Below are 12,371 nucleotides of genomic sequence, written 5' to 3' on the forward strand. Positions count from 1 at the left end.
ACTGCATTAAATGATCTCAGAAAGATGGCTGTTGCTTAGGAATATTGTATGATTTGAGAAAAGCCTTGCAATTCTCCTGACTTCAACCTTCACTGTAAAACATCTTCAAAATACTGAATCAGATCCTTGAGTATTTGAGTAGGCTCACTGTTTATTCTGTGTAGCGTTAACTGGTAAATCCTGCGTTTTGTGATGTTGCCTCATTGAAAGAGGTACCATATATCTGCAAATATCTTCAGTAAGCACAGAACTAGTAGAAACAAATATGAATATTTGGAGAGTAATGACTTACGAAAAAATCGTAGTGTATTACATATTAGAATTGCATCTAAAGCCTCATTGCCTCCTTTTTATTTTATCCTATTTTGTAGATAGAAAAAGCTAGTGAAAGCCAGTGAATTGTCAAGTCCCTGATAATTTTCATATTTGTTAGATATTATATGCACACAGTATATTTTAATGTTAACAATGCACACTTTGCCCAAAGTCATGTAATATCTCATAAGATGTGGGACAATATTTGTAAAGAATGCCTAATCATAGTGCAAACCGCTAGTGTTGTCTATAACCCACATTGTGGAAAATTTAATATCAGACTGGAGTACAACTGCAATGATACTTCCAAAGTACTTAGAAGTAATGCAATATTGCCAATATTGAATAATTAATAAATATTAGGTGATCTCCCCTTTTTTTTTTTTTTTCCCTCCTCCCTCGCTGTGTGTGTGTGTGTGTGTGTGTGTGTGTGTGTAATATATACATACATTGCAGTTTATCAAGGCCAGAGAGGAGATGGAAATTCTACAGACTTGTGTCCTGTATCATCCATCCATCCATTATCCAACATCAGCTTCCAGAAATTACTTTATTAATAGTACTAGGGTGTTGTACCGTGTTAGCCATTATGAATGTAGAGAAAAGCCAAGCAAAATGACACCTTTTATTGGCTAACTAAAAAGATTACAATATGCAAGCTTTCAAGGCAACTCAGGCCCCTTCAGGCAAGCTTTACATCATGCCTGAAGAAGGGGCCTGAGTTGCCTCGAAAGCTTGCATATTGTAATCTTTTTAGTTAACCAATATAAGGTGTCATTTTGCTTGGCTTTTCTCTTTATTTATTAAAAAACTTTAATGTTTTTACTAGGGTATAATGGAGTTGGGGGTAGGGGAACCTCTCAAATTATTTTAAATTAAAAGAAAATGAACTCTGGGGTTGGTGCTGGCACAGAGAAACAGTTTTTTGTCAGAACAGATCGCTGCATTGCAGTGAAGAGACGCATGAGAGGCCATTGCCATTCAAAAGATGCTAATTACCAAGCATTTACATTTACTTATTTGGCTGATGCCTTCATCCAAGGCAACTTAACAGCATTTATGATGTAATTTGTTACATTTTGTTTTTGTTTTTTGCATGTGGAGCACACGCAGGTCAGGTGACTTGCTCATGGTCACAGTGTCAGTAGCAAGCAACTAGTTGACCACCTTTAACAAATGCTACAATATAACTTCAAACATTTATAATTGGAAGCAATTTCCCTCCGAATTCAGCACTGGAACCAATTGAGTTTTCTCCGTATGATGCAATCATAATTTATTTGTATTCCGAGAACCACAAACTGTGAGACCAATTAACTTCTAAATAACTACATCTGATCAGAGAAATTGGCACCATTATTACAAAAAAGCTGTATACAGATTTTATTGATTTTTGTTTTGAGGTAGATGCTTTGTGTATAATTTTAATTTGTTATTCACAAGTAGATTTACTTTGTTATCTTTGTTTAGTTTGAGGTTCTCGGAACAATAAGGCCTCTTGCAGTACCTTTTATGGAACAGACTGATGTAGGGAAAAGTGTATCCTTAAAATACAAACAATTGTTTATTGCAATTTGTGCAGTGTTTTGGTGGCATTCTCGTGTGTGTGTGTGGGGGGGTGTTCATTTTTATTTTTTTAAACGTGTAGATTTACCAGCATCCTCTTTCCCAGCTTCAGAACTTTTAAAGGAATGTGTGCAAAAATGACAGAGTTTTCAGAAGACTATTAATGGTTTTTAATATACCACTATAGATTAATTATACTGGAAGTAGTTAATTTAAAAAGATGTATCCTATTTGATTACCACTGATCCACAGGTGGTACTTCCCAGATCTAACAAATAATTACAATTGCTAATTCCTTCAGTGCTTTACCCTCCCTGACAAAATCTTCAAGTTTGAATACGGGGATTAACAATCAAGTCTTTATAAGTGAATAAAATTACAGTTGGTATATTATCTATATCACATGTTTTGTATAAGTTAATTGTGCTATGGTTTAGTCTTTCAGATATTTTTAATCCTGAACTGGAATGATTCCAACCCTTAATTTTGTAAAAACTGAAATGTCATAGAGAAATACTGAATGTGTCTGAATCTACTAATCTTGTACAATGAGGGTAACTTCAGACCACCTACTTAACCACTATCTTGGCCTTTCAGACATGTATGTCCTCAGATTAACTGGAATTCATCTGGCCGGCATTCAACAAGGTGTCAGAAGTGTAGCATAGTTGATGATGGACTTTCCTCCACTAGTTGGTGCAGCAGTTGTTTCAAATTACCCAGTGATGAATAAGAGGAGAAAATTTGAAGCACAGATTTATGTTCAATTGAATTGAAAACCAGGCTGCAACATTCAGCTGAACTCACAATCCTGTTCTTGGAATCATTCAAGGCAATTCATTTCCTACCCTTTTGCAACAGAGCAGTGTATTGCTAAAAAGCCTATTTGCCATTGGGTGCATGTCTGCAATGAAGGAATGCTTGACATGGAAAATCAAACTTGACTCCCCTCAAACAAAGCCCCACATTCACTTCTACCACCAGGCCGCATCTTCTACACCCTACAGGATGGAGCCATTGTTTGTCACATAGCATTTTTAAAGCCACATAAATTTTGACTTTCTCGGTTTCCTTCATGGTCTAACGTGTACAGATTTTGAAGCTGCCCATGAATGAGAGAGCAGTTGGTTATAGAGGAATGGGCTGGTATGCCTCATAACACCTTAGGATTATTTCTATGGTGTTAAATGTTACTTCTTTCCAAAAAATGTCCGTAACGGTAGTTGTTGTTGTTGTTCCACTTTCAAGTTTGCAGAGTCAGTCGTAAATTAAATACAGAAATAAAAATCTGAGCCTTCTGCTGTCCGGTGCTGATATAAAGCAAATGGCCAATCTGTGAACATCTAAAAAGCCACTTGGTTTTCACGCCTGCATGCAGGTCCAGCACTTTAATTGTTAACCATATTTCAAATAAATGGCTAATTATTGAACAGCAGACAAATTCCTGGTATGCTGACTCTTTATCTGAATTTCTCTCCATTATGGTAAATAGTGTGATTACAGGAAACTCACATTTTTATGTGATATTTAAAAAAAAAAAAAAAAAAAAAAAAAAAAGTGCTGTATTTTTGTTTTCTAATAAACATTTATTAACACCATTTTAATGTTATACTTAACAATTTTTGTAAAAACAGGCATGCTTTTAAAGAAAATAAACAGCAACCTGATCCAGTGCTTGAGAAACACTTCTGTAACGAGTTTCTGGATATTTGTGCCAACTTTTATTTTAGTAAAGCTTTTGACTGTGTTGAAACTGCCCTTTGAAGACTGAAAAAAATAGTTCATGGTCGCCACTTCACGGCTCTGCCGCTCGCATATGGGAAAGCGGATGTACAATTTAAACAGATCGTTATATTCATCTTAAATGTTACTTATGCATAATAAAATTTACTATTTTACATTACAGCAAGTAATCAACCATAGTAAAAAATAGTGAAACAATTTTCTTTCTATTTTATTACGTTTTATGTTGCGTTAGAGGTATTTGTTGTGTTTATGTTTTCGTTCTGTTTGGCTTTGAAATTAACATGCAAATACTTTTTAAACTTTTACATTAAAACATCAGTAAAAACAGTATTTAAAATTAACTTTTCGTCAATATTGCATTGAATTTTGATTCCGTGTTTGGAGTTACATCGTGACAACGCAACGTATCACTGCCCGTGAGTGAATATTTCTTTCTAATAAATAAACCGACTTTTTTGAATGTTTGTCCCTGTGATTTGTTAATTGTCATAGCAAAAGCAATCATAATGGGGAAACAGTAAATGTTTTAATACGAATGGCATATCAAGATCTCCTTTGGTGTCTAATGTTATCCACGGAAGATGTACTACATGACCTTTCTTGTCACCTGTTAAAATGTTACATCAGAATTGTTCAACCAATTTTGAATAAAACTAATCTTGTCCTATTACATAGCCCATCACTCATACATAAATTACGCAATAATATTACGATATATCCATCTTGCAACAGTAATTCAGCCAGTGGAAGAGCAGATGGTGTTAACGGTTATAGATATTCTATGGGATATTGTAAGTTAATGTTTTCATCTTACACACCATCACTGCCAACTGTTTCAGCATAGTCTATTGATACGCATATAAACAATTTGCCATGTAACTGATTGACAATTTTCATGTTAATTTGTTTGACTTCATCATTTCTCGGTGCTAGGATTGCCCGTGTACTCATTTCTTCTTTTGATAACCTTTCGGCATGAAATTCTTCAATAAGATTTAGACATAAGTCTTCTTTTATTGGGTAATTAAAGTGAGGAAAACATAATTTATAAGAGCTGAGAGCGCAGGAACTATCTGACAAAAGCATTCGCATGAATGAGAGGTGAGAGGACCGTGGGCATACGCCACCGTAAATGGTTGAGAGGAGAGCGGAACTTGAAAAAATCTCTTGGCAATAGTCTTGTCTCGTCTCAAGATTTTCTTTTATAATAGAGAGACTTATCTTGAGATATTCTCATTCTTGCTTTGAATACTCCCTCAGTGTTCCAGGACTTGTGTTTTTTTAGGCTTATGGAGGCAGTCAAGTGGTGCTCTTGTATCCTGCATGGAGTTCTAATTTGAGCTCCCTTGTGATTTTATTAGCAGTTTCTATACCTGTATGCCACTTAGATAATCCTTCATCTAACTACCTGTGAGGAGCTCATACCCTGTGGATGAAGTCAAGTCAACTTTATTTATAAAGCACTTTACATACAAAGTAGAAAGCCATGCCATCCTGACATGAGCATAAGGGCAACAAGGCGTTATGGTTTTATTTTGGTAAAATGCAGGATTGCTAGAGTATTATGCTACATTGAATGTGGGAGGGAAATATGATAATCCCTTGCAGATTTTCTTCACAATTTTCAGAAATTGGTCATAACACTGTTAGTGCCAGTTTACTGTATACTTCAGTCAGAATGCATATGCACATGCATTATGGCTGCCATGCATTCCCAGTGTTCATTTGAAGCATCCTCTGAGCATGTCCTCTGAAATTAATGCAACATGTGTGTAAGTTGCAGTACCAGAAAAAAATCGGGGAGCGCAGTGTGTTCAAGTTGGAGAGTGGCGTCAGTCTCTGTTTACTATCAATATGTAACAGCAAGCCGCTTTGCAGATCCTACCAGATGAATGTGTGTGCTTTGATGTTTGACAAATGGTTCCATGTGGTGAAGCAAAATGCTGGAATACAAATGTATTCATGGTGCTTTTCAAATGTCACACTTTTCCCATTGTAATGACATGATATATTTTAAAGGTCTCACATACCATCTTTTTTTTTTTTTTTTTTAAAGTGTATTTGAGCCACAAAGGGGGGAAAAAAAAAATTAGGGACAAAGTGAAAAGATCTATTTTATGATTAATGTGCAGTACTAGGGTGTTGTACCGTGTTAGCCATTATGAATGTAGAGAAAAGCCAAGCAAAATGACACCTTTTATTGGCTAACTGGAAAGATTACAATATACAAGCTTTCGAGGCAACTCAGGCCCCTTCTTCAGGCAAGATGTAATCATCTTGCCTGAAGAAGGGGCCTGAGTTGCCTCGAAAGCTTGCATATTGTAATCTTTCCAGTTAGCCAATAAAAGGTGTCATTTTGCTTGGCTTTTCTCTACATGATTAATGTGGAAATTTCAGCTTTACCTTAATTTCCACTTTAATTTTGTAGTTTTTGTCATTAAAGTAGACCATCAAATGTCCTCTTAATACTGACCCAGTTGTTAATCACTACATGCTTCTGGGGTTTCCTCCTGCGCTGACTGCAGCAGCAATTGCCACACAGAACACATTAAATGTATGATATTCCAGCTCTCTGCACATTTAGAATTCCTAGGTTTATACTTGATATCACTTTCATGATGAACTGCATGTACTGTATGTATATTACATCCATCCATCCATCCATCCATTTTCCAACCTGCTGAATCCGAACACAGGGTCGCTGGGGTTTGCTGGAGCCAATCCCAGCCAACACAGGGCACAAGGCAGGAACCAGTCCTGGGCAGGGTGCCAACCCACCACAGTGCATATTACATTTTACAGATAAATCGTTCACTTCATTTTAAATAATGAATATTGTTAATAATCACACATGTGGTGGCGGCACTGTGGTGGAGCAGTAAAGCTGCTGCCTCACAGGGTGTCACATCCCTAGTGTTCCCTGCCTGAAGTTGGCATGTTTTCCTGGTGGGTTTCCACAGTGTGCTCCAGTCTCCTTCCAAGAACATGCCAATTTGGGGATTTGGTGATGCTAAAATGACTCCAGTGTATGTGTGTGCTTGTATTCACCTTGTGATGAACTGATACCCCGACCAGGGATTGTTTCTGCCTCATACCCAATGCTTGCTGGAATGGGAGCATCCCTGGATTGATGGAAGTAATCCTTAATCATCCATCCTTTTCAGAGATATTGTGGCATGGTGTACTGAGAATTTAATGGAGGTTCTAGGCAATTCACAACACAGTGAACCCGAATGTTGTTTTCTTACCGTGATGGTATCTTGTACTGCCACCTGGCAGAATCTTCCAGATTTACATAAAGTACGCACACAAGTATAAACGGTTCACCGCATGCGTAGCAGTAGCATCCACAGGCGCACGCATCACGTTGTCGTGTAAAGTATAAACCCAGCCTTATATTTTAATGTTCTGTTAATCATGGGTGAAAGGAGATAGATAATCTTAGAAATCTATCACGTTGCTTTGGATAATGGAAAAGTATTGAAAACTAAAATTAATTGTTCTAATCTGCCTTTTTGCTTTGTTTTCTTTACATTTTGTAGATCCATTTAAATGACAACCTGGGTAAACTGTCCCGCATCCTGGAGTTGGATCACTTTGCTCTTGTGGTTCATGATCAGATTCAGTGTAAGTAAAGAAATGTGGTCAATCCAAGAGTGTCATTTGTGTAAACATATATATAACTGTATGCCTAAAAATATCAAAGAGGAGGAACGACATTTGAAACAATACAGACATTGGTTGTTGGTACTAGGTTTGTACCACCAAATTGTTGTTTTGTCATATGTAGTAATTTATTGCAGACCTCTGAAAGGCATTTATTTTCTTTATCTTTTAAAGTTGTTTGCATATGATTTTTTTTTTTTTTTTTTACTTTTTCCCCCCAGATCTTGCTGATGGCTCCTCCAGTTTAAAACAGATGGTGTTTGGTGTAGTGACAGCAATCGACCTACTCAATTTTGTTGCCAAGAAAGAGAAAAACCATACTGACTGCTGTTAAAGGGTTTAAACCACCAGAGTCTCTTTGTCAGTTTGTTTCTGCTCTTTTTAGAGTGGTCATTTTATTTTAGGCTGATTATTATTTTTTTTTAAATCTGTTTTATTCTGCAAATTCAGTGACAATGTTGGTGTAGCTAAGGACAATTTGTCAGCTTTTATGTTTTAATTAATTCTGATTAGAACTATCCTCTTGACATTTGAGTTTTAATATTCCAAGTTTGTGCTTCTTTTCATAGGATATAAATATGAATACATTCCTTTAATTTAAATTGCTGCATAACCAATTTGCATATAATGTAAAATATTTCTCTGGATGGAATATTTCAGAAAGAATTTGCTTCCATCACATAGAAATGAATGGCTTCACAACCGCATCTATTGTACCTCAATTCTTGTAAAGGCCTAACTTAAACCATTATGATCATTATGTTCGATTTGTCTTAAATCCTTTAAGACCTGAGCAAGCTCACTGCAATATTTTTTAGCTTTAGTTATGTAACTTCATGAGAAGTCATAGACACAGTAAGATTTACTACCGAACAGGCACATAAAGTATTCTTAAGGCAGTCAGGTGCTGTATAGATAAAGGTCCACTGCCCAGTTCCATGTCTGTATTTAATGCTACTGATGGCACCGCTTCAGTAGCCCACAAGGAGGTGTTTGTGTTCCGGATTTCTTCAGAGATTCTCTGGCAGGTATTATCATGCTAAACATGAGTAACTATGAATGTATCAATGATGTATTCAGTCTACAAAGATAGAAAGGATGCTGAATATTCAAAGCTCCTGTGTCACAATGCCACATGGTTGTAGCTGTCTGAAATTTGAGAAGTTAAATGGGTCATCCATTTTTATCTGTAATGTTTGAACTTTTTATTTATCTGTTTTCTTTCCATTTAATACCAGTTTGCAGGCATACAGCATTAATTTGTAAATATGAAATACTGCTTTGTGCTTATACAATGATATTGAGGAGCTATATTAGTTTACAAGTAGAATACAGTGTATTAATTTATATTGATACAGTATTCAATTACATTAAGTTCTATTAAGTCTACCTAATAATAATAATAGCATATATATTTATTTGTTTGTATGTATACTAATGGTGTTCATGACAAAGACTTTGCCCTTATACCATTGGTAGATATAACTTGATTTTTAATGCAGCATCTGGCTGCTTCAATTAATACTCCTGGCTCTGTTGCATGGTGGGGATGAGGTGTATTATAACTAACTAATACTATTTAGTACTCCCACTAACCAACAGTATTTTGAAGCAAACAGTTTGAGGAAAACAGTAGGCACAAAAAAGCCCTGTTCGTACAGTAAATATGAAACCAGTGTGTACAGACAACATATGCCATTAAGAAATATTCATAGACCGATAATATGAACATACTAGATAATATTATAAAGCATAAAATTATGGCTGGTTTGTCACTTCTTAGCCATTTCTTGTTTTATGTTTACAAACTGACTTAGCAGGAATACTAACTCTGTCTAAGAACTCCAGGACAGACCTAACTATGAAGCCATGAATAGCCCTAGAGATTTGAACACAGTGCCTTTCAAGTTATGGCTTCATGACTTGGGACTGTCAAATACACAAGTGCCAGTTTACAGCCTGAGTAAGTACTTGGTGCGTTCCTTGTGCACTTTATTCAAGGCATTTTATACTTGGGTGATGGACCTCTGAAGAATTCTCTATTTTATCACAAGACAGCTGTGGTTAGTAATATTGAGGAGTCTAGGAAATGCCAGGCTAACCTCAGATCTCCAAATATCAGCTGTGGTGTTCACCTGATGAGTTTTTTTTTTTTTTTTTTGGAGTGACTTGTACAAGAAAGAATTTTTCGACAATGATGGAGTCCTGTGCAGACCATTTATGACTGTCCATCTGCAGGTCTGTTTCAGGCATAGCCCCACAGCGACCCCTCTGACCATGTACTGTAACTGCCTCTGTTGGGCAATGTTGCCACAGCAATATCAGTGACAGTTGGACTAATATGCAGTCACAGGAGTTGTTGTATTGACTCACTGGCCTAAGCAATGTTACGTTTTGATGGGCCTGTCACATTTTGTCTGAGGTACTGAGAACCAACTAATTCCTCTCACTGTCTGCTGTGTGGTTTGTCAGGTCACAAGCTGTAAGACTATAACTAAACTTGTTTTTTCTGTTATTTTCCATGAGGCTATGATCTTTTCAAATTTGATTTAGAGGTTGAACTTATTGTGGCTTTGTCAAACTACTGTACAAATCTGTATTTTATACTTTGCCCATTTTGTCAACTGTTAATCTAAAAGTTGTTTATATCTACATTTTTGCAAATGATTTTTAAAATACAGCAATCATTCATTTTATTTTAGAACTAAAGGTTTTGCATTTTCTTTCCATTTTGGTTTTGTGCGAATTGAATTAGCAAAAAGCAAATAAACTGATTTATAGATTCAACACGTGTGTTTTTAAAATTTGTTCATGTTGCTTCTGTTTATTCCAGTGTCCATGTGGATCACATAAACGACCTTCAAATTATATTTCTGGTATCCACTTGCTACTGAAATGCCCCATATTCACCTCTTTAGCTGGTTGTTAACTCTTTAACATTGGATATTTGTATTCTACAGTTCCCTGCTGACTGGGGTGGATTTTATTGTCATGGTATCCTTGCTTCCCTAATATTCCACTGTACATGCTTGCAGGAGTGGTATGTCATGTAACACTTCAGTATACATAGCAATGCCTGTTTGTGGGACATGTGTTCTTCAGTGCTGGGTCTCCACTTACCCTCCCATAACCCAAAGCTAGGCATGTGAGATTAATTTTGCCACCTTAAATTTGGCTTAGAATGAATGTGCTGTTGCCCTGTGAAGTATGGGTACATGCCTTCCACTCCATATACCAAGGGCATCAATGCCTTTCAAACCCTTATTGGATTAAATTGAGGAAGAAGATCTGAAACTGCTCTTGGAATGAGCTATTTAAGGCATACAGGTGCTGGTCATAAAATTAGAATATCATGACAAAGTTGATTTATTTCAGTAATTCCATTCAAAAAGTGAAACTTGTATATTAGATTCATTCATTACACACAGACTGATGTATTTCAAATGTTTATTTCTTTTAATGTTGATGATTATAACTGACAACTAATGAAAGTCCCAAATTCAGTATCTCGGAAAATTAGAATATCAGTTAAGACCAATGCAAAAAAGATTTTTAGAAATGTTGGCCAACTGAAAGGTATGAACATGAAAAGTATGAGCATGTACAGCACTCAATATTTAGTTGGGGCTCCTTTGGCCTGGATTACTGCAGCAATGCGGTGTGGCATGGAGTCGATCAGTCTGTGGCACTGCTCAGGTGTTATGAGAGCCCATGTTGCTCTGATAGTGGCCTTCAGCTCTTCTGAATTGTTGGGTCTGGCGTATTGCATCTTCCTCTTCACAATACCCCATAGATTTTCTATGGGGTTAAGGTCAGGTGAGTTTGCTGGCCAATCAAGAACAGGGATACCATGGTCCTTAAACCAGGTACTGGTAGCTTTGGCACTGTGTGCAGGTGCCAGGTCCTGTTGGAAAATGAAATCTGCATCTCCATAAAGTTCGTCAGAAGCATGAAGTGCTCTAAAACTTCCTGGTAGGCAGCTGCGTTGACCTTGGACCTCAGAAAACACAATGAACCAACACCAGCAGATGACATGGCACCCCAAACCATCACTGAATGTGGAAACTTTATACTGGACCTCAAACAATGTGGATTCTGTGCCTCTCCTCTCTTCCTCCAGACTCTGGGACCTTGATTTCCAAAGGAAATGCAAAATTTACTTTCATCAGAGAACATAAATTTGGACCACTCAGCAGCAGTCCAAAGGCGAGACGCTTCTGACGCTGTCTCTTGTTCTAGAGTGGCTTGACACAAGGAATGCGACAGCTGAAACCCATGTCTTGCATACGTCTGTGTGTGGTGGTTCTTGAAGCACTGACTCCAGCTGCAGTCCACTCTTTGTGAATCTCCCCCACATTTTTGAATGGGTTTTGTTTCACAATCCTCTCCAGGGTGCGGTTATCCCTATTGCTTGTACACTTTTTTCTACCACATCTTGTCCTTCCCTTCGCCTCTCTATTAATGTGCTTGGACACAGAGCTCTGTGAACAGCCAGCCTCTTTAGCAATGACCTTTTGTGTCTTGCCCTCCTTGTGCAAGGTGTCAATGGTCATCTTTTGGACAACTGTCAAGTCAGCAGTCTTCCCCATGATTGTGTAGCCTACAGAACTAGACTGAGAGACCATTTAAAGGCTTTTGCAGGTGTTTTGAATTAATTAGCTGATTAGAGTGTGGCACCAGGTGTCTTCAATATTGAACCTTTTCACAATATTCTAATTTTCCGAGATACTGAATTTGGGACTTTCATTAGTTGTCAGTTATAATCAACAACATTAAAAGAAATAAACATTTGAAATACATCAGTCTGTGTGTAATGAATGAATCTAATATACAAGTTTCACTTTTTGAATGGAATTACTGAAATAAATCAACTTTGTCATGATATTCTAATTTTATGACCAGCACCTGTAGTATGTTGGAATGTCATACTATTGTCAGTGCCAAATACTGCCAAGATAGAGCAGTCTGGCAACAGTGTCCTAATGGTTCTGTAGACTTCAGTCACTCCACAAACAACCCCACCCTCATTTGTTCAAAGAGGAGCTGTCCACTTGATTGTCCACCATATTGTGACTACA

General features: G+C 37.0%; 1 protein-coding gene across 2 annotated transcripts in view; it reads left to right on the forward strand.

Moving 5' to 3' along the window:
• LOC114650719 (cystathionine beta-synthase-like protein) overlaps positions 1-7,974 on the forward strand; it is a 54,375-nt gene extending 46,401 nt beyond the window's left edge. For both annotated transcript variants that reach the window (XM_028800526.2, XM_051926753.1), the window contains exons 15-16: positions 7,170-7,254; positions 7,515-7,974. In XM_028800526.2, the coding sequence (XP_028656359.1) occupies positions 7,170-7,254; positions 7,515-7,627 (198 nt within the window). In that variant the 3' untranslated portion in view covers positions 7,628-7,974. The remainder of the gene's footprint in view (positions 1-7,169; positions 7,255-7,514) is intronic.
• Positions 7,975-12,371: the final 4,397 nt, after the last annotated feature.

This window comes from Erpetoichthys calabaricus, chromosome 4 (genome assembly GCF_900747795.2).
Source record: "Erpetoichthys calabaricus chromosome 4, fErpCal1.3, whole genome shotgun sequence".
In the NCBI taxonomy this organism is placed as follows: domain Eukaryota; kingdom Metazoa; phylum Chordata; class Cladistia; order Polypteriformes; family Polypteridae; genus Erpetoichthys; species Erpetoichthys calabaricus.